The sequence below is a fragment of the Talpa occidentalis genome, unplaced genomic scaffold (assembly GCF_014898055.3).
Source record: "Talpa occidentalis isolate TD23 unplaced genomic scaffold, MPIMG_talOcc4v2.1 talOcc4.11, whole genome shotgun sequence".
NCBI lineage: Eukaryota > Metazoa > Chordata > Mammalia > Eulipotyphla > Talpidae > Talpa > Talpa occidentalis.
Genome location: NW_023601104.1, coordinates 32,969,394 through 32,993,375, shown reverse-complemented (window position 1 = coordinate 32,993,375; position 23,982 = coordinate 32,969,394). Strand labels below are relative to the sequence as shown.

General features: G+C 36.3%; 1 protein-coding gene across 3 annotated transcripts in view; it reads right to left on the bottom strand.

Moving 5' to 3' along the window:
* The window catches only part of PIAS1 (protein inhibitor of activated STAT 1), a 112,869-nt gene that overhangs the window by 23,714 nt on the left and 65,173 nt on the right, over positions 1-23,982 (bottom strand). For 2 of the 3 annotated variants that reach the window (XM_054688323.1, XM_054688317.1), the window contains exons 3-8: positions 23,238-23,285; positions 19,806-19,890; positions 19,516-19,563; positions 15,420-15,510; positions 14,624-14,758; positions 5,559-5,664 (exon numbers count right to left, since the gene is read on the bottom strand). In XM_054688323.1, the coding sequence (XP_054544298.1) occupies positions 5,559-5,664; positions 14,624-14,758; positions 15,420-15,510; positions 19,516-19,563; positions 19,806-19,890; positions 23,238-23,285 (513 nt within the window). The remainder of the gene's footprint in view (positions 1-5,558; positions 5,665-14,623; positions 14,759-15,419; positions 15,511-19,515; positions 19,564-19,805; positions 19,891-23,237; positions 23,286-23,982) is intronic. The other variant, XM_037502790.2, reaches the window with a different exon arrangement.

Genomic DNA, 23,982 nt, shown 5'->3' with positions numbered 1-23,982 from the left:
GGGGTGAAGGATTCTCTAGATTTTCACTGCAAAGGTTTATGATTGCATGACTGTCAAAGTCATGAAATTATACCCCTTAAAAGGTGTATTTTTACTACTTGTAACTCCAATAAACATAACCAAAAGAAAGAAAAAAGCGGAGGGGAAAAACTCACTATGCTAATTTTAATCACAAACGCAGGACAAAAACTAAAGTACTTCCTTTGTGGGTAAGAGAGTAAAAAATAAAAATGAGACATAATATTCATTCTGTTGTAATCAGCCAACATGTTGTAATCATTTGAAAATTTAAGATTTCTTTTGTCATTGTGATTTGCAGTGGTAAGAGTATTTTATTAAATGACCAATAATAACATTACAATTAGCCATGTTTATAATTAATCTTGTTTTAAACCCCTGTTGTCGTGAGCTATGAGAGTAAGCCACTAGTCACATGTGGCTATATTTAAATTTAATACCATTTAAAATTCAGTTCCTTGGTTGTACCAGCCACATTTCAAGTGCTCAACAATCATCTATTGCTAATGGCTACCAGATGGGACAAATGCAGATGCAGAACATGACCATCATCACAGTGTCCTCTTACACAGTGCTGTTCTAGGGTGGTTGTTCTTGAAAATAACTTCTATACTTCCTTAGCATCAGATTATTTTATATTCAGCCTTTAAAATTTTAAGGCTGGAAACAACTGAACATGTTAAATCCAATTATTTTATAGGTAAGGAAACAGGCCTGGAAACCTGATTTTTTTTTTAAGATTTATTTATTTATTTATACAAGAACAGGGGTACAGGCCAGATTCACAGGAGGGTGAGAGGATTCACCAGAGATAGAGCAGGGAACAGAACAGGCAGACTGATAAAATACACTGCTGAGGGGAGCAGCAGGTGAGACAGGAGAGGTCTGCCGCACCATGTGGGACCCTTGCCCCGGATAGAGCCGGCGCTGCAGATGATGTGGACAGCTTCACAGCGCTATGCTCAACCGCCTGCGCCACCAGGGGAGGCCCTGGAAACCTGATTTTTACTCTAAATATGTTTTCTTTAGTTTACTTCAACATGTGTCAGGCATAACGCTAAGCAGTAGAAATTCAAAGAAAAGACTAAATTTCTGCCCAAAGGAACACATAGTTCAATAGAGGGTAAAGACACTCAACTCAGTGAGGTCATCTCCACATGGTCTGGTGGAAGTTATGTTCAGAAAGCTAGCTAAAGTTAACTCATCTGTTCTGAGATGTCTCTTAGAAAAAGTGAAATATGCAGGATAACTGGTTAGGTGAAAGGGGCAACAGAGAAATTCTGAGACATAAAGAACTGGCAAAGCAGTGAGGAAAATATATATATATATATATTTTTTTTTTTGGAAAATAAAGTATGAGAAGAGTGAATACAAATGACAATGGGAAATAATAAGCAGGTGCATATAATGGAAAACTATATGCCATGCTAACCAAGTTGGGGTTTTAACTCTAATAGTGTTAAGAAGTCATGGATTACAAGGAAATGTTAAGATGAAATCTGTAAAAATCACTTAGGGTGCTACCAGAAGTGAGATACGAATAGGGGACAAGGAAAAAAGAAGGATGTATTTATTAAAGAGTTTTTAAAAATAAAGGCAGGATATGAGACTTTAAGTGATGGTAGGGCGAGAAGACAGATTTGATAAAGTTTGATAGGATTTGGTGAATTCTGTTTTTTTTTTTAGAATTTGAAGAACCAGTGGAATATTTTGGTGAAGGCAGTTAGCTATACAAATCTATATTTGAAATTCAGGGGCAGGTCAAAGATGAAGATATGTATTCGAGAGTTGTTGTTAGTTTAAACCACATGAATGAATGTGCTCTATTGGGAAAGTATGTAAGAAAGAAACAAGATGAAACCACATGGAACACAAACATTTAGCATGCCTTCTGTAAGAGAATCCATTGAAGTCAAGTAATTGTACTAAGCCAGTCATAGTAACATCAACAAGAGCAGTTGCAGAAAAATGATGGGAGTTGTAGGACTGCAATGGGTTGCAGTGAGGAGATAGAAAGAGAAAGTCCACTCTTTGAAGAGAGTTCAGAACTACCCAGAATAGCTTGTTTTTGTATTTTCTAAAGGACAGAAGATACTTGATAGGTTCACAAGAAAAGTGTAGAGAGGGTGGAAGTGAAAATACAGGACAGAGACCAGATAAACAAGGGAGCCATGTTTCAGAACACTGGTTCTGAGCTTTTCCACTTAGATGCTTCATAAACATCTCCAATACCCAAAAGTCTAAGAGTGCGCTCTGATCTTCCCCTGGAAACAAGTCTTTTCAACACTCTTTTCAGTTCAATAAATGGCACTACCATATAACCTGAGGCTTAAGTAACAAGTCTAGAGCTCCTCCATAACCTCTCCAATTTGTTCACCCCTTTCACGTAATCCATTGCCATTTCTAGCCTTCAACGCTTCTCAAAACATCAACTTCTATCTCCATCATTTAAAACACTGCCACCTTATCTGATCAAACAGATTCCTAACCAGTCTCACTGCATCAGCCTAACCTCTGTTCAATCCAGTCTTCAAAATCATCTTACTGTCCAAATCTGATCAAGTCACTCTGCTTAAAAATCCTTCAATGATTTTCTATCATCCATCTTTATAACACCTATATGAGCTCATCCCACGGCTAGCTCTCTGGTCACTCTCCTTTATTTCTCCACTCCAGCCAGTGCTGCTGGGGTTGTCTCTTAGCATATTTCCATTCCACCTTAGGGCTGTTAATTCCTCCTTATCCTTATAATCTAGTTTTACATATCATGACATGAGAGGTCTATGTTGTACTGTTATCTCCAGAATTACCTGTCTTTCTTTTTTAAGGCACTTTTCACAACTGTTAACACATTAATGCCATGTGCAATCACTTAATTCTGTCTTTCCACCAGACTAGTCTTCTGGGGGCTGCACAGAAGACATGTGTCTTGTTTTATGCTATATTCATGGCTGTGCTTGGACCACAGTAGACTCAATTTAATTTCTTGAATGAGAGGAATAAATGAAAACTAACTTTAACATTTCCTACTGAAACTAAGGAGAATAAAGTAAAGATGAGTAAAAACATAGCTAAGTTGAAAAGTTGTTATAGTGGCACTAAGATTAAGGAAGAAATGGACAGTTTAAAGAAATTCACATTTGTAGCCCCAATTTTTTTGCCATTTGGCAGTGTGCTAAGAAAAGGGTAATAGTATTTGAGTAAAGTATTTCCAAGGTTTAAACACACTACTTAAAGGAGTAGGGAGAGGAGAGAAAAACTTGACTAAAATTAGTAAAGGGCTATTTTGTGATAGCTGTGAGGGGACAACTTTACACAAAGGAGCAAAACACAATATAAAAATCTACTAATTCAAATGAATCAGAGAATGGATTTCTCTGTGCAAAGTTTAAATCCCACTGACTTTATTCTTTTAAGAATATAATAATGCCTGATTTAACTAACAAAACTTTGTCAACAGAATTTATTGAAGGGCCTCCCCAGTGGTGCAGCGGGTTGAGCTCAGCGCTGTGAAGCTGTCTTCAGCCTCTGCAGCACGGGTTCAATTCCCGGCCAGTCAGGGAAGTCCCACATGGCGTGGCAGCCCTCTCCTGTCGCATCCACTGCTCCCATCAGCAGTGTATTTCAGTCATCTGCCTATTCTGCTCCCCACTCTGTCTTTGGTGAATCCTCTCACCCTCCTACACATCTGGCCTGTATCCCAGCTCTTGTATAAAAATAAATCAATCTTAAAAAAAAAAATCTCAGCCAATATGCAATTATTCTCCAACCCCAGCATTGTATCAGAGCTGAAACAAATAGCTTTAAAAGTAAGCAGTATTGCTACTTAAAAGTGGTTAACAGTGGTTCCTTCCAGAAAATAATTCCAGGTTCATCTTCTCACTCCCCCTCCAGATGGTGCTACAGCTACAAGTGGAGAAGAGTTAATAGCCTGCACAAAGACAGCAGGCATCATCATCATCATCAAATGTAATAGTTTTATCTGCCTTATTTTTTGGTACTATGTTTCCCACACAGGCTCACATAATTCTATAATGCTTCCTGACTAGATAAGATTCTAGCACTATGTGGTAAATATGAAGATTCTTTGTAGGATGAGTAGGAATGGATTTAGAAAGAACTGAATAGAGAAAAGTTCTTCTCTTACACTTTCCTTTAAAGTGGATATCCATCCCCTTTCTTCTTTTAGGAAGTTGTACTGCCTCCTTGTACTGCCAAATGATACTTACACCCCCTAGGGCCCAGATCAACACTACCATTCTAGTTTTCCATTGCCTGTCAAGGAATGTCTATAGAGGCATTTGCCAAAAGTATGTTCCACTTGACTCAAGATTATCTGCATTTTTAAAAGGGCCCGTTTAATACAGAAAAATCCTACAATAAACTATTGAGTGTATACTGATCCTCAAAGGAAGGAGGATTTAATTTTCTTAATTTATTTTATTTTTTTAAAGATTTATTTATTTATTTATTTATTTATTTATTTATTTATTTATTTATTTATTTATAGAAGCACTGGGTACAGTCAGAAGCGCGGGAGGGTGAGAGAATTCACCAGAGCCAGAGCAGGGAACAGAACAGGCAGAATGACGAAATACACTGCTGAGGGGAGCAGCAGGCGTGGCAGGAGAGGTCTGCACGCCATGTGGGACACTCTCTGGTGGCTGGGGATCAAACTGGCGCTGTAGAGGCTGCGGACAGCTTTGCAGCCTGGCACTCAACCGCTGCGCCACCAGGGGAGGCCCGGAAGGAGGATATTTTTTTTTTTTTTTAAACTCTGGCATAGAAACAGACAAAAAGTTATGCTATAACTCCAAATTTATTTCACCTTTTGGAATGGCTGCCAACCTCCGGCTCTAACCCTCAAAACTGAGACCTGAATAGTCAATTTGCAGACCTTACTATATCTCAAATTCAACAGGACAAAAAGAGTCATCTAGCTATTCTCATCTCTGAATCCAGACTTTGAAGGGGCTTTAGAAATCATGTGGTGCAAACCTCTGTCACTGATGAGGAATATGGCTCAGATGTAGAATGACTTGTCCAAGGTCACATAACTGATTAATGGCAGAAATACTTCATTGTTATTTCTACCACCTCACTGACTCTTTTTACTTAGTTAATGTAGGGATCTATTTACCAGATAACCTTGCATATTTTTCCTTTTCCCTAAATAAAACATAATTCTCAGGAAATATTAGAAGCCAAATTTCCCTTCCCATTACCTAGAATTTCTTAAACATTTATTTACTTTATGAAGTTCTAGTAAAGTATTTGTTTTATGCACTGATTTTACAAAGATAATTCTGAGATCTAATAAATTATAGATTATAAAGTACAGGTATGGCAGAGATATTAAAACTACTCAAGTCATGATTTATTCTCACTCACAAAACAAGATTCATTTATTAGTGTTTTTAATCCTCTATGACAAGCTATAGTAATAAAACAAACCTTGAATTCCTTGAGTTAAGAAAATACTAGTCTAAGCTTTACAAAATAGTAAAGTTGCATAAATGAAGTAAGTTTATCATACGTACTTAAAGCTCTAGAATGGTCCGGATTCCTTATTCCCTTTGCTCGTAACCTCTGAAGAAGAACCGTTGAAGACAACTGTTTTACAAGATATACTGCCATGGAATAGTTCTGGGGGGGGGAAAGTAGAAAATAAACAACAGAATTTAATCCCACAGTAACAGGGAAAGAAAATTAATACTTGTTAAAACACCTATTGTGTGTCAAAACACCTACTATGTGTACTTTATGAGTTTTTGTAAACAGCACTTCCCTTAATCCTAACCAAAAAGCTGCTGAAGGTGATGATAAATCTACTTTTACAGATGAGGAAAGTAATTGTAGAGAAGTAAAAGAATGTGCCCTAATTTTGCAACTTTCAAGCAACAAAGCCAGATATATTGTGCTCCTATATGCCTGACTAACTATGCTTGAAGTCAATCAACTTAAGGCACTTATAATAAAGAAAACTGTTAAGATTAAATATAAACCAAAGTCAATAAGAGGTCATTCATCATAAATCACATTAGCAGGTAACAGATATATCTGCAACAGTAACTATTTAAAAAAATTACAAATGAGACTGGCTTCCTAATGCATAACATTTAATATCTGTTTATGCTTTTAACTAGTTCTTAAAAAGATCTTACATGGCCCACTGTCACAAGCAGCAACAGGAATATTAAGAGACTTTGAAAGACAAATTACTGGCTTGGCAAATAAACAGGTTAATATCTATTATCAGCAATGGGACTACCCAGAGATCAGAGTAGAAAGGAACAAAGAAAACAGTAGATAAGACAAGGCTGAGCATGAAGAGTACACAAGTGGCAAAGAGGAAGACAAGAGGGCTGAGGCCTATGAGAAGGAAGAAAGAAATCTGAAGGAGAAATTCACTTTCCTTTTGGTATTAGGTTAAAGAAGACTAGCAAGAGATTTGCCAAACAAACAAACAAACAAGAAAACAAGCAAACAAACAAAAAAAAACAAAAGAAATGTAATCACTACTACCTTCTCTCTTGTAACTAAGTTTTCAAAGTACTCTTACATATACTACCTACTTCGTTTAAACATCACAAGGCTTACAATGGATCTGTAGGATAACTGAGGCACAAACAAGAGATAATTTGCTCATAACCGTTTACTTGCTTAGTGACAGAACAGAAAAGAGCAGGACAATGGATTTGATGGCCAATGCCAGGATAGGTCTCTAAAGCTCTTGCTTTTACACATGGTTGCTTTGGATCTCTGTAGACCAATGTGCATTCCAACTTTCAGTTATTTTCACACTTTTGAAAATGCATTCCTCTCTTTGGCAACAAGATAAAATATCCTGTAATACCCTTCGGAAGGTCAAATTTTTACTTAAGAGGGCAGAAACCTATCCATGTTCAAAAAAAAATGAAGTGTCAAAAAAAGCACACTTAGATTCATTAATAATTTTCACAATTTATTAATAAGTAACCCTAAAAGTTTCTTATATGCTAACTCATACAACACACCAATTTAATATAAATATAAAAAGCTTCTTTTATGGAGGGAAAAAACCTTATTCACCTTTATTTACTTATTTGATTGCTTATAAACTCAAAAATGCTAATTAACAATGTTAAATTATGTACTGACAGCTTGAATCTTTAGAACTAGGAATTACCCTAAGGCTTCATATAAATTTTTAAGGAGAGATTAAGTAGAAACCACAATGGCAAATTCAGTGAAAAGGTATGTTCACTCTAGTTGAAACATGTAACCAAATAAGAAAAGACAAAACAAAACAGAAGCAGCAGCAAAAAGAATGTAAGATATTAACAAATACCACTTGCATGGGTAATATGGAATTACATTTTATAACACATGAAATTCAAGAACAAAATCCCTAAAACCTAACAGTGGCAAAGCAGCTCTTCCCACTTTCAAGTATTCCTTAATTCCAACTATATACACACACACACACAGACACAAATGGAGATATATATATACATATATTTATGTATTATTACACTGATGTATTTGTTAAGTGCTGTTTTGAAGGTCTTCAAAATTGTCTATAGAACATTCTTTTCATAATTAAAATATAACTACTCACTAAATGCCAGTATCTAAACAACTTCTTTACAAGGAGTGCATAATAAATGCTAAATGCAGTATTGAACCTGAGATAGGTTATAAGAAGCTACAATAAAGTTCCCTTTACTTATTCCCTTCAAGCACTGACTTAACACTTATTTTGGTATTATTTTTCTTTTAAAATTGAGCTATAATTGACATATAATAATGTGCAAGTTTAAGGTTGTACAAAGTGCTGATATGATACACATATACACTGCAGTATGATTAACCACACAGCTTTAGAATAGTTCTATTTATTTCTAAAGACATTTTTTTCCTATAGCTTCATCATATAGTTTTTATTTTTTATTTTTTTTAGTTACTAGCTTTATTTTTTTTAATTTAAATTTTATTTTTATATTCCCCATACAATTACAACCCCCTTATTTTGACCCCAAGCCCTTCTTTCCCCACCCCCTAGCCCCCATTGAGTGTCTCTGGTTCATAGTTGTTTGTTGATTTTGATATTTTCTTTCTTATAGTTATTCTTTTTCCTGGTCCCTTATTTAAGTTTTCTAGATTCCTGCTATGAGTGAGACTATCTGATATTTTTCTTTTTCTTTCTGGCTTATTTCGCTGAGCATGATCCCTTCCAGCTCCATCCATGTTGCTGCAAATTGCATGTGTTCATCTTTTTTGAATGCTGAGTAATATTCCATGGTGTATATGTACCACATCTTCATGATCCAGTCATCTATTTTTGGGCATTTGGGTTGTTTCCATAGCTTAGCTATTGTAAATAGTGCTGCTATAAACATAGGGGTGCAGGTGCTCTTTGGAATTGATGTTTCTGTGTCCTTTGGGTAAATACCTAGGAGTGGAATTGCTGGATCATATGGAAACTCTATGTTTAGTAGGTCAAGAAATCTCCATAACAGCTCTCCATAGTGGTTGGACCAGTTTGCACTTCCATCAACAGTGCAGGAGAGTTCCTTTTTCTCGACAACCTCGCCAACATTTGTTGTTGCTAGTTTTTTTAATATGTGCCATTCTCACTGGTGTAAGGTGGTGTCTCATTGTAGTTTTGATTTGCATTTCCCTGATTATAAGTGATGCTGAACATTTTTTTCATGTGCCTGTTGGCCATTTGCATTTCCTCTTTGGAGATGTTTCTTTTTAGCTCTTCTGCCCATTTTTTGACTGGGTTATTTACTTTGTTTTTGTTGAGTCTCATCAGCCCTTTGTAGATTTTTGTGACCATTCCTTTATCATCAGTGTTGTGTGCAAAAATTTTCTCCCTATCAGTGGGATGTCTCTTTGTTTTGGTTACTGTCTCCATAGTGGTTGTACAGAAGCTCTTTAATTTGATGTAGTCCCAGTTGTTTATCTTTGCCTTCACTATCACTGCTTTGGGTGATATGTCTGTAAAGATGTCTTTGAGGTGCATATTATGTAGTGTTTCGCCTGTATTTCCTTCTATGTATTTTATGGTTTCAGGTCTTATGTCTAGAGTGCTTTAATCCAGTTTGAGTTGGTTTCTGTGCATAGTGTTAGGTAGTAGTCAAGCTTCATTCTTTTGCATGTAGCGACCCAGTTTTCCCAGCACCATTTACTTAACAAACTTTCTTTGCTCCAATACATATTCTTTGCTCTTTTGTCAAAGATTAGTTGACCATAAATCTGTGGGTTTATTTCTGGATTTTCTTTCGATTCCATTGGTCTGCGTGTCCATTCTTGTTCCAATACCATGCAGTTTTGATGATTATGGCTTTGTAGTATAGTTTGAAGTCTGGGAGTGTGATGCCTCCATTCCCTTCTTTTTTTTTTCAGGAGAGCTTTGGATATTCAGTGTTTTTGGTGATTCCTTATGAATTTCATCAATAATTGTTCTATATCTTTGAAGAATGACATTGAAATTTTTATTGGAATAGCATTGAATCTGTATATTGCTTTTGGTAGGATGGCCATTTTAATAATGTTTATTCTTCCAATCCATGAGCAGGGGATGTCTTTCCATTTCTTTGTGTTTCTAAAGACATATTTTGAGTATTTCTCAATGGCACCTAATAATATAAATTAATCCCCCAAACATTAAGAGATACTACACAAACTATTCAACTTCTACTGAATTAAAAGCAGAGATCTAAAAACAATATAGTTGTTATCCTCTGGAATTTAGAAAATAATTTCCCTTCTCAAAACAAAGGTCACCAATTTATAGATTAGGGTCTACATAGAGATTTTATCTTGTATACCTTAAATCACTGAAGACACTGTCTTCTTTCTGGGGTTTAGCAGGCTTCCCATGGAACCTTCATATTTAGCCCCCACCCCAGGCTCCAGGCTATATATCAATTACATTTCACTTTTCTCCCGCAGTCTCGGAATTCTTTCATAATTCACTATTAACACCCCAGGTTTTAACCACACTTCTTGGGAGAGCTATACTTTACAAACACACACACACACGCACACACACAGCTATACTTCACACATACACACCCCCTAAAACATTTCAATATTCTCTCCAAAAAGGGAGACAAAAAAGGGAGACCCCAAGTTACATTAGAAGTGAAAACATTTAGGGCCTCCCTGGTGGCCTAGGGATTAAGTCTCAGTGCTACTACAATGGCCTGAGTTTGATCCCCAGCCAGGGAGCTAACTCACATGAAGCAGCAGACCTCTTCTGTCTCGCCTGCTGCTCCCCTCAGCATTGTGTTTCAGTAGATCCACCTGTTCTGCTCCCCACTCTGTTTCTGGTGAATCCTCTCACCCCTTGCCCCTTCCCAGGCACCTCTGGCCTAGACTCCAGTTCTTGTATGCATAAATAAATCAAATAAATCTTTAAAAAAAGTAAAACATTTTAAAAGATTTGAAAAAAACCATGGTGACATACTAATTAGGTAATATACTAAGTAGGTGACATATCAATTAGGTAATTGATAGATGTCAAAAAGCAATTCTGATAAAATTCAAAACTCATTTCAACAAAGATATCTAGTAAAAGGCGAATGTAGGAATAAGTTCTTGATGTAATTCCATAAAAAATTAGTGGCCATTACAAGACTTAATGTTGTGACCCTAGTGATATACTCATTAACATAAGAAGTCAAGCACATCCACTAGTACTGATATTATTTAACATTGTTCTGAAAAACACTGTTCTGAAGAGTCTAGCCAGCACAACAGAACAAAACAAAAAATTATAGCATAAGGATTAGGATTATCATTACTGTATAATGATACATCTTAAACTCAAAAGTGTCTACCCGAAAAACCAACTAAAAAGCTATTGGACTCAATATATGAATTTAGATATTAAATAAATATTAAAAATAATAAGCTTTTAAGTAAACCAATAATAAAGCTTTTAGAAAATGTAATAGAAAAAAGATCTATTTATAATAACAGTAATAACAAACACAAGAATTAAAAAATATCAAGAATTTATAAGAAAAATCTGTTAAAGATTTCAGGACAAAAGATTTGAATAGATGGAAAAATACACAGTTCCTGGAATAGGTATGTCAAATATTGTACTTCCTCACTTAATGTATTCATTTCACTCAGAGAAACATGTCTCACCCTCTGTAATTACTTTTCCAACATTTGTATTCTCTTCAATGTCTTTTTCTTACTCTCAGCAAACTTACCTCACATCTCGCTGCCTATATCACAGACCATAAGAGAAGTCATCAGATCAGAACAGTCACCTCTCTAGTAGCAAGCATACACTCACCCAATCCTTTTATTCTCCCATTAAAGAAGCTGTTCTAGCACCAAGAGTTAGTATGCAATCCACTATGATTATCCTTTCTTGTGTATTTAATCTCTTCCTCCCAAGAGTTCCCCAACTTCATCTTTTATACCTGTTAAAGACTCCCCCATTAAAACAAATAACTATCATTTCCCTCCAGTTCACCCTTACCTCTTTCTAAAGCCACATTTCTCTAATTCACTCTACTGCCTCACTTCCAAATGCTCACAATCTGGCTTCTCCTACCATGAAAACAGCTCTTGCTAAAGTCATCTTAATAATCCTAAAATCAACAGGATTTTTTTTTTTTTTTACTTTGTCATATTGTCAACATCTGTTCACTACTGCTTACCATCTCCTTTTTTCTTTTTTTGAAACTCTTTTCTTGGCTTTCTCACACCTACCTTCCATTCTGAAGTTGCCACCCTCTCTGGCACTACTTCCCCATGTCCTCTGCAGGCTCATTCTCTTCTACCCAGTACTAAATTTTGAGAGTTCCTCAAGAATAAGTATTAGGTACTTTCCTCTTCCTACGTGATACATCCCCTTTAAGCAAGATTGGTCTTGTTTGTGTGGCTTCAAAGACTATGTTATACAAGTAACTCAGATGTTTTTCTCTAGACCAAATTTACCTCAGAGCCTATATACCTCAATTGTGTATTCAGAATATCTCAAAGGTATCTGAAATCAAAAGCTTCAAATTGAACTCATGGTTTTCTCTATGAAACACACCTACATTCATTCCTTTCTTAGAGTTTCCTCTATCTCAGCAATATTATCATGTACCTTGTCACTCAAGCCAGAAACCAAGGGGTCATTCTTGACATCTCCCTCTCTCTTGACCTCTACTTCTAATCTCAGACCCACAGATCCACCTGCTAATCCTCACCAGATCATCCACCACTCTAGGCTAATGTACTATGTCTTTTCCACTAATATTTCTGTAGCAGTCTGCTCCTAAGAGGGAATCTCTCTACATAATCCTGCTCTCCATTCAAGCTATTTACCATTTGACTAGTAAACTTTCTGCTTAAAAAGAGAATACCCATAATATTAACATTGCCTCAAAGACCCTTTCTTACCTCTGTAGCCTCAGCCTGATCTTACAGATTGCTTTTCTGTTCTCTGTACTTCGACCACAGTGGCTCCCTGGAAAATTTTCATGAAAATAACCAGGCTCATCCCTGCCACTTGGCAGTTGTGTGTGTTGTTTCTTCTGAACCTTTCGCCTAACAGATTCCTTTTTCCCTTCTCTCAGCTCTTGCCTTGGCTACTATTTCCTCAGGGAAGACCTATTTGGCTTCTCTCTAGTTCAAAGTACTCCTTAATAAACTCTAAAATCACCATCTGTCTTTTATAATAGTTATTACAAGTTCACATTTTTTGTGTGTGAGCATCTGGCCCCTGGATCTCAGGATCCAAAACTGCAAGGACTCTCCTACTCCCATCACTGTTACTGCCAGTTTTCAGTATAATGCATGGCATAGAGTAATGAATTAGTGAAAAGATATGAACTCATATAATTAAAACTGCAATAATAAAAAACATAGAAAAGGAATGTTAGAGTAAGAAACAATATAAGAAAAGTTTAGAAACATAACCAGGATAAATAAAAATCAAACACATAGTAATGGTGCCTTCTGAATCAGCATTTATTTAGTTTAGTTAATGGTGACAGAACCACTAGCTGACTATTTTAAATGTGGAAGTTGGGGCCTCCCTGATGGCCAAGGGGTTAAGTCTCAGTACAATCACAACAGCATGAGTTCTAATCCCAACCAGGAAGCTAACCCACAAGGAGCAGCTGACCTCTCCTGCCTCACCTACTGCTCCCCTTAGCAGTGTATTTCAGTAGATCTGCCTGTTCTGATCCCCACTCTGTCTCTGGTGAATACTTTCACTGCCTGCCCCGCCCCCGACCTCTGGCCTGCACCCTAGTTCTACACAAAAATAAATAAGATCTTTAAAATTATTATAAGGGCCTCCCAGGTGGCACAAGGGGTTAAGCACAGCACTATGAAGCTATCCGAAGCCTTTGTCGCTAGTGAATCCTCTCAAGCCACTGCACCTCTGCCCTGTTATTGTATTCATAAATAAATCTTAAAAAAAAATAAAATAAAAGTGGAAGTACATTTTTACTTCACATATACAAATTTATGATAGGTTTATTTAAAGGTAAAATAAGAAATCTCAAAAGTCTAGTATAAAATATAAACAAATATTTATATAAGCATGGAAAGGGCAGAAAGATTTAGTGTGATAGTGACTGATGGGGAAATAACTGGTTAATATTTGGCTCCATTTTAATTTAAATCTACACATTAAATAATCACTTAAATAAAAGTAGAAGGCAAACAAATATTTGCAACACATGAAAGAGGGTTGTCTTACTAATGAACTCATAAATCAATAAAAATAAGAAAAACAGCAACAGAAGTGGATATGGATACAATTTGAAATGTAAATAACCACAAAATATATCAATGTCACTAATAAAAGGAGTGTTAATTAAAGCAGTGCAGTGCTGTTATTTACCTATTAGAATAAAGATATTAAAGAAGATAAAATTCAATGTTGACAGGTTATGGGCTAAACAGGTACATGAATAAACACTGAAAGTAGAGAAAAATAAATCTGTATATCTTTTGGAAATGTGCATAATCTGTTAATGGGCACAAAATTTTCTAAAATCTTGCATGCTCTTGACTCACAATTCTACTTCCAGGAATTTACCCTAAGAAAATTATCATGGGCATATGCAAAACTATAGCTACAAGGATGCTCTTCAAAAAGTAAAAATAAAAAAAAAAAAATACATAAGCCAAAAAAAACCAAAAAACAACTTAACTACTAATAGCTTGCTGTTGACTGGAAGCTTTACTGAGACCATAAATAGTTGATTAACCAAAAAAAAAAGTTCTTTGAAATAGTACTGAATCAACCAATCAGTAAATCAACTAAGTGCTCAACTATGAGCAATAGGCTAAACTATGGCATAGTTATACTGGGATGTAATGCAGTCATTTAAAACAAAGCAGACAAACATGTAATGATATAGGAAGATGCTTACAATAAATTGCTAAGTGAGAGGATCAGATTATAAAACATTGGATACCGCATGGTCCATTTTTTTTTTAATGGGAACATGTTGAAAATTTACTGAGATAAAAATAAATCGTTTTGCAACTCATTATACAATATCATTTACATAAAAATTCAGGTAGCCATGAAGATTTAACTTTTCTTTATAATACAAAAATCTCACAGAAACAAAACTTTACTTACTCTTCCAATTTCTGCAGTCCATGAAACAACAATGGTGTTTGGTACTGTGGTGGACAATCGGACAAGTGAGGTGATATTAATTGGTCGGCTAGGTCGCTTTGGTTCCACCCCATTTTTAGTAGGTGGAAGATAACCCTAAAAATGAAATACAATTCATTTCTACTTATTATTTCCATAATCATTTTAATTTCCATTCCTAAAAAAACCGCTATAAACTATGTACAAAAAAAAAAAGAATATTTTCATTAAAAAATAGAAGCACATATTTTTAAGAGTTTTTTGTATGTTCCACAGAAACACCCCTATATTTTCATTACAGTTAGCCTGAGAAAAATGCTGGTGACAGAACTTAAAAATCTCTAAAATTTAAGGATCAGAATGAGTTTATAAAACGCTTAAGAAGCAGATAAAGAATATTTTAAAAGTGACCTATAAAAGTTTCCACACTCACCCTCAGTTTAAGAGATAGCACTGTTCAAATCTCTATTTTGTAAGTTTTCAGATTCACATGAATAAAGTTGAGGTTTTGATGAAACAATTTCTTTCTTCTTCCCAAAATCCAGTATAACATAAAAACTACCACACCCAGGTTCAAGCCCTAAGACTTTGTCTCTATAGCTAATGTCACAGCTGTTAACTGCATGTAGTTGGTACAAGTGTTTCGCTCAGTCACACAAATATATATCCAAAATAAAAATGTTTTCTTAGTGAACAACTATGATTAACAACAGCTGTGGTGACTTATTTAATAGTTACGCTAGCAATGCATTTAAAAAAAATAGCTTTTAAGACTTACTGGAAGGCTGCAAGGTTTTGTATTCACTTTCACACAAAGATTGGGTGGGAAGTGGTCTTCTTGTGGACAACTGGTTTCTGATAAACAAAACCTAAACAACAAAGGACAAATTTAATTTCCTTTATTGAAGTAGGACCTCATTAATATTTTTGTTCAGCTATTCTAAAAGATGGTCAAATTTGAAAAAAAAAAAACTATTGAAAAAAAATACTATTCACTACACACAAGAGTTAACATTTACACAGGTTTAAAATAATTTTGTCAATATAGAATTTCAGTGATCATGTCTATCAATAAGTAGTTAGCTAACAAGTCCAATCATTTGTTTAGGCATGTTCTTTTTTTGGAGGGAGAGTTTAAGAAACTCTATATCAAAAAATTGAAGTAAGTTTCCTTTAAAATTTCTTATAAAAATTTTCAAAACTGTTAGTAAATTAACATCTATTTTAACGTTTTAGGAGGAAGCTATACTGTTCAGTATTTATGAAACTTGCTTGCTTATGAAACTTTTTTTTTTTGGATTCTCAGCAGAACATACGGAATATGTGTTCTAAGTCCAGTCCCAGTGCCAGACTCTGTCGATTAAGTTAAGGTACTCCATTATTTCCTAGGAGCTGAAGATGATGAATAATGATATTACTTCTATTATGTACTTAGAAATCTATTTTAAAAACTAATGAAAGCATTTATTTTTAAATGAAGTGCATAATCTTTGGGAAAACCAAGGATATCTATATAATTTGTAAATATTCATTCTATTTATTCTCATATTAGAAAAAGAAATTGTTTTTGGTATTTAAGACATCAATTTTTTTTTTTTTTTTAATAGAGGCATGTTTTATTTATTTATTTGTTTGTTTGTTTTTGTTTATACATGCACTGGGTACAGTCAGAAGCGCGGGAGGGTAAGAGAATTCACCAGAGCCAGAGCGGGGAGCAGAGCAGGCAGAAGGACCGAAGTACACTGCTGAGGGGAGCAGCGGGCGGCAGGAGAGGTCTGCGCGCCATGTGGGACCCTCCTCTGGTGGCCGGGGAGCAGCCGGGGATCGAACCGGCGCCGCAGAGGCCGCGGGCAGCCTCGCAACCCAGCGCTCAACCGCTGCGCCACTGGGGAGGCCCAAGACATCAATTTTTAATGACTCTTTTATTCACATTATATATCTGAAGCTTATGCCACTTTTACAAATGTTCAAAGACCTCTGAATTACATGGTAAGAAGAACCCTATTGCTGAATTCTGCGAAACATTCATCATGTACACATATCTTCCCTCAACACCTGTAGTATAGGGTTTTGCCTTGAGAGTTTTGAAATCTGCGTGCAGTGGGTCAACAATATGAAGTTTTCTATATAAAATATTCACCTTTATCAGAAGACAATCTATAGCTCCCATCAGATTCTCAAAGGAAAATACACTTAGCAAACAGATGTCTGAGCTCACAGGATCATCTCTAACCCCAGCAGTACTTTTTAGTACAGACCAGTCTTTTACAGTGAAACAGTAAGAGGATGCCATAAAGTTTTTAATGAATGATTGCAAAGCAGTGATAAATTTAAGACATGGACTCAGGCTGCCTGAAGCTAGGGGAAAAGAATAATTGACATGCCAAGTTGAAATTCCAAACCACCCTAACAAACCAAAGGGAAAAAAGGGAAGAAGAACAGAAAAGTTTCTGCGAAGGAGTTCATGAGGCAAAAAGGGGAAACAGGTACATAAATGAAACAGTCTAGGAATCACAGAAAACACTGACTAATTCTGATCAAATTATCTCCATGCTTTAGATGAGGATTTATCTCTCCTTGTCCCAAAAACCGAAAAGGAGGAACCTCTTCCAAATTTATTTTATGAAGCTAGCATTACAGAGACACCAAAACCAGACAAGATTTATAATTAGGATGGTAGACAGGTATACAACCCCACCTCACATAATGCACTGAAACTGTGGCTCTAGCTTTGTATTAAAAAACAGAGGGCTATCCAACAATTATCAAGTTTAATTCAAAATTGTTTTTTTAAAAATCAAGTACTAAAGAAATTTTAATTAAAAGTGGAGAAATCATTTTTAACCATCAAGATTCCTTGGAATTGCTGAATAACTTTCGTTGGAATGTAAACTATACTCATTGCTGCTTTAAAGACTGCATGCTCAAAAGGATAGTGGCTAGAGTTTTTGTTCTAGAGCTATGCTTTACAAATGTTATTTTAGTCCTGCGACACTTTTTTTAAAGATTTATTTGTTTGTTTATTTTTTTACAAGCACTGGGTACAGTCAGAAGCGTGGGAGGGTAAGAGAATTCACCAGAGCCAGAGCGGGGAGCAAAGCAGGCAGAAGGACCGAAGTACACTGCTGACAGGAGCAGCGGGTGGCAGGAGAGGTCTGCATGCCATGTGGGACCCTCCTCTGGTGGCCGGGGAGCAGCCAGGGATCGAACCGGCGCTGCAGAGGCTGTGGGCAGCTTCGCAACCCAGCGCTCAACCACTGCACCACTCCTGGGACTCTTTTCAAGTGAAAACTAACCCAGAAGTCAAACATGCAAAATAGGTCAAAGCAGCACTACTTTGGTTCAGAGTGTGTTTACTGTGGGAGGAGGGGAGTAGGGAATGAATGGTACTCTAGTGGGCCTCCTAAGTGTGACTCTGAACAACAGTTTAAAAATCAAGGTTTTAAAGTAAATGTCACATCAGTATGTACAAAATGTGAATTGTTAAAGCAAGAAATAAAATACATTACAACAATATGCAATTATGAAGGTATCATTTTCATTCTTTAATTAATTCAGTCATCATAGTCTGCCCCTGGCAGAGCTGATAAAGTACCTTTTACACAAGAACATTTTTGTCAGTGACTTCCAAAATCAAGACCTTAACCTTGCCTATGCTTTCTCACTGTTCTCATCGTGCTGTTTTAAAGCCTAGATCAGAGGTTTTCACATTGTTCTGTGAAGAACTGAGCAGGTACTTTAATCTCTTTTCTGACCTCCTAACTTGTACATAAAACCTAGAATCTGCTGAGGCTGGGATCTCTGTTGACTTACCCTTCCCACAATATAGGAAAACAGCTCATTATGGAAAATAACTACCTTGTATTTCCCTTTCTATCCCTATTGTAACAAGAAGAGTGTGGGGCACATAAGTTCACATATGGATAGTCACTAAGTAAAATGCAACATAAGATGGTTTATATGAGCAAGACAGAGAGACATTAACATAAAAGACTTTTTAGGTGATTTTAAAGTTAAATAAGGTGCAGTTGTGAAACTATTTTGGAAAATTTTCCATTCATCTTTGCAAAGAGATGTCTCAACTGGAATCTAAATTTGGGAGTATTGGGCCTCCCCGGTGGCGCAGCGGTTGAGCGCTGGGTTGCGAAGCTGCCCACGGCCTCTGCGGCGCCGGTTCGATCCCCAGTTGCTCCCCGGCCACCGGAGGAGGGTCCCACATGGCGCGCAGACCTCTCCTGCCGCCCGCTGCTCCCCTCAGCAGTGTACTTCGGTCCTTCTGCCTGCTCTGCATCCCGCTCTGGCTCTGGTGAATTCTCTCACCCTCCCGCGCTTCTGACTGTACCCAGTGCATGTATAAACACACACACACAAAAAAAACAAACAAACAAGCAAACAAATAAATAAATATATGCCACTTTAAAAAAAAAATAAAAAAAATAAATTTGGGAGTATTTACATAAATGATTTAAAATATAGGACAAAACAAAATGTTTTGATTCTTGTTAGTTCATTTGGTACTATAGGCTTAACCTAAATGTTAGTTCCTTTTCTATAGTAGTTTGTCACTCATGCAGATAATGCCTTTGCTTTCATGAAACTTGGTATTTCTAAAAGCCTAACCACTATGATATTTAAAACATGTCATTAGCTGGCGTTACTCAACCAACTGAGGAGAATCAAAATGGAGAAATATGGTTAGGTATATGGCACACAACTTACTATATTAAAATCTAAACTCGATAAAGTTTGAATATTTCATAAAAGAAGGTTTCCCTCACCCAATATTTTCTATACACTTACTGAACATTATTTTTTTTAATTTTTAAGGAACATCAGCTTTAAAAATTTGAATATATGCTGTGTCAACACTGTACCTTAACTGGACCTGAACTGTGAAGTCACATTTGGTCCCAGATATATCCCTAGAAAAGACAAGAGTAAAAAATATATTTTAAAAATATGCACATGAAATTTGATTCAAAGACACTGTTACTCCAGAAAGCTTTTCACACTACAGAGATACAACTGTTTTTAGGGTAACTTAACTCACTATAATATTACTTTCAATACTAATACTTCTATGACACTAAAACCCAATTACATTGTTTTTAAAAATCACTTACTACAGAGACCAAACAGCAAGTTACACTTGAAGACAACTTACATGGAACTACTGATTTGCTGTACTTGTTGTGGGGTCAATGCAAATGCAAAACAGGTTTCTCGAAAGCGCTGACTGTTGTCTGATGCTAGGGAAGAGAAGGATTATAGGTTTAATTATCTTCAAATTCATCAATAAAGTACATGATAGTCAAAAAGAAGAACAGGTCACTTATGTGCCTTTAAGATATATTTTAGAGTTTAGATAGCAAGGCAACTAAAGCATTGAAAAATAAGAAATAAGCACAGAACGGCTAACTACAAATGATAAAATCAGGGTTCAAATTCTGAAAAAATATAATCAAAGAAATACTAAAAAATTCCATCATACAAATATTTGCATCTGAAAACTTGTATAAAACTATGCTATTAATTTTACTTAAGATAGAATAATATAAATCAACAAACAACTATAAACCAGAGACACACTATGGGGGGGGGCGGGGAAAGGAGGGATTGGGGAAAAAACAAGGGGGAATACAATTGTATGGGGAATATAAAAATTTTAAAAATTTTAAAAAAGAATAATATGAACCCATTTAAAGATATACCATTTCTGAGCTAAGTAACAAACATAACACACCTTGAGCTCTATATGGTTGAAATGAAATGTGGTGTTTAAGGCAAATTAAGACTTTTATCAACTCCCCTCTAACCATTCCACGTAAGTTTTATACAATAAAAATAATTTTTATACAATAAGTTTTCCTATACTTAGATGATTTTTAATCTTTGCCTGTGTCACAACCTCAAAGGAAAAGATTTGAAAGAAGGCAGGGAAGGAAGGGAGGGAAGAAAGAGAAAAAGAGTAAGAAAGTAAGCAAGCAAAGGTCAATATAAACAGGAATTACTAAGGCAAGCTGTTGTAAGCAACAACAGTTCTATTAGGGGCTCCCTGGTGGTACAAGGGGGTTAAACACCACTCTATGAAACAATCCACAGCCTCTGCAGCACGAGTTTGATCCCCGGCCAGGGAAGAACCCACATGGCGAAGCAGACTTCTCCTGTCTCACCCGCTGCTCCCCTCAGCAGTGTATTTCAGTCAGTCTGCCTATTCTGTTCCCCACTCTGTCTCCAGTGAATCCTCTCACCTCCCCTCATCTCTGGCCTGCACCCTAGCTCTTGTATGCATAAATAAATAAATATTTAAAAAAAAAATAGTTCTATTAGCTATAATATATGTTATATATATTTAAAGAAATCAGTGGTCAATATTCCTTCCTCTTGTTCACTAATGTTTCCTCAGTCCTCAGTAAAAACAAACACTGAATGAACAGAAGAACCTAAACTAAGAAATACCAGATTAAACTACTTAAACTGTACATTTCCAGGGAAATTTTCTAGAATAGGATCACTAAAAGTTAGGACCAAGGAACTCCTGGTCTGTGGGCCATGAATCCTGTGCAAAAAAAGTAACTAAACTTGGCCAGCTCTTGCTTAAACTGGGTGTGTACCTCCTTGCAAGTAACACTTCCTCTACAACTATCACCAAGCTCCAGGATGTCATGATGAAAAAAATCTGTACAAATATACCACTCTGAGGAAAAAAAATGGAAAAGAGCATAGTTGATCTATAATTTCATCCCAATTCAGGAGAGTCTTTTAAAGGTTAGGTTTGTGTTTCTGTTTTCCATGATGGGGGAGGATTTTTTTCTTAAAGAATCTATCCCCAGGCCTCCCCTGGTGGCGTAGCAGTTAAGCGCTGGGCTGCAAAGCTGCCCGCAGCCTCTGCAGCACAGGTTCGATCCCCGGCCACTGATGAGGGTCCCACATGGCGCAACAGACCTCTCCTGCCATACCCACTGCTCCTCTCAGCAGTGTATTTCGTCACTCTGCCTGTTCTGTTCCCTGCTCTGGCTCTGGTGAATTCTCTCACCCTCCCATGCTTCTGACTGTACCCAGTGCTTGTATGAATAAATAAATAAATCTTAAAAAAAAAAAAAAAAAAAGGAAGAAGAAATCCCCAGGAAATAATTACTTGCCAGAAAAAGTTATCTTAATTCAAAGTATCAACCTGGCAAATGGCTGATAACCAAGGGCCAGAATATAGGGAACCAGAGCACTTCCTCTATCAGGCAACACAAGTAACTACTTTGCTTCTTAGAGAATATACCTCTATAAAGATTTTAAGTCCATTTGGCTTACTCTAATTTAGATTTCTGATTCTGTTCTAAAATAGTGCTAACATAATTTCCCAAGAACAAAAATGCTATTACTCTCTAGGCAAAATTTCAGATTTATTTTAGAATATATGAGTACAGTATGTTTTGGGAACACACACACACAGATTTAGATAGAGAAGATATTACTAAAATAATGAGGCTGTTTCTTGTACCACACAAGAAACAATATTTAACAATAACTCTATTTCTATCGTCTTTTAGGTATAGATTGCAATGTGCATGGGTTATTACCATTTATCTAAAAAAATGCATTTCATATTTGTGGTTTTTAGGGTTAATTTCTACTATGAATGCCAAAGAAGAATTTATAGTTTTGGTCTTAGATCTAACATGCTATCTAAAACTTTTCTGAAAGTGAATCAGGCTATTAACACTTTCAGAAAAATTCAGGTTAAAGAGAATCTCAGAATCTTCATACTGAAAATGGAGCCTTAAACCACAAAAAAAAAAACCCCTCCTATGTTGAGGGTATGTGTGTGAGTGGGCACACAAGATAATCCACTGGAATACAGGGAAAAATATCCACCTACTTGTAAAAGTGAAGTTTTTTTTTAAAAGTTGAGACTTAAGGTCTCCCCAGTGGCTCAGCGGTTGAGCGCTGGGTTGTGAAGTTGCTGCAGCCTCTGCAGCACCGGTTCAATCCCCAGCTGCTCCCCGGTCACTGGAGGAGGGTCCCACATGGCGCGCAGACCTCTCCTGCCACACCCGCTGCTCCCCTCAGCAGTGTACTTCGGTCCTTCTGCCTGCTCTGCTCCTCGCTCTGGCTCTGGTGAATTCTCTCACCCTCCCGCGCTTCTGACTGTACCCAGTGCTTGTAAAAATAAATAAACAAATAAATAAATCTTAGAAAAAAAAAAAAATAAAAGTTGAGACTTTATACAAATACTAAAATCTAATTTAGAAAACAAAATCTATACTTTATATAAAATCTTAGCTTTTTAACTTCTATTTTTGTATTTTATACCATATACACTATTTGGTTTATTAAATACAAGAGATGTAAACACAGTAATTCAATTATTATGCATGTGATCGCATAAGCTTGTAGACCATTAATACAGAGTCCAATCTTTAATTCTTCCATTCATTTTTTGCTTGAATCCTTTTAGAGATGAGGGATGAGTTTATCAGGTAGAAGATGACCAGGCATCATTTAATTCTAAGGAAGTTCGAAGCCCTATAGAGAGTAGGAAAGCTTGGTGGAAAAGATGAGATCACATAGATCTGGATTCCACACTGGTTTTGCCACTTGCCATGTGACCTGAGGTACTCATCTGCTCTGAGTCTCCATTCCTCCAATACTGAAACATAAACACACACAGACACAAAAATGCTCATAGGTTTATTTCAAAGAATACAAATGAGGTAAGGTATTTAAAACAACCACAATTTTCTTTTCTGTCCCCTGTCCTCTTTATGACCTTATATTGGATCAAAATATTTGTTGCTGTAACCTCCACTCATTGATGTCATACAGCCACATCCAGTGACTGTCATTCTTCAAGTATTTTAGGCAGCACTGATATATACCTTTGCCATCAAATCTCTTCTAACTGTATTTTGGATGAGATTTCAGAATTAACAGTAGTCTCCCCTTTCCTGCAGTTTAGATTTCTAAGTGCTCAGTTACCCTTGAACTCTTGATCAACCACAGTCCAAAAATATTGTGTATGATAAGATATTGACCGACAGAACAAGTGCACATCCACATTAACAGTAAATTGTTACTGTTCTAGTACTAGTTATTATTGCTAATGTGATATTGTGCCTATTTGGCTGCACATCTGTAGTGGCCCAACCCTAAGGGAGGAGGATTGATTGTATCTCCAATGCCACTGACATCAGCCTTGACCAATGAAATCTGAGTGGAAGTATACCACATTCAAGAATTATCCTCTGGTTTCACAACCTTCTTTCCAATCGACCTTGATTCTAGAGTGAAGAGAAATAGTAGAGCCAATCTGCAGGTAATAAACCACACAAGCAAGAAATAAATCT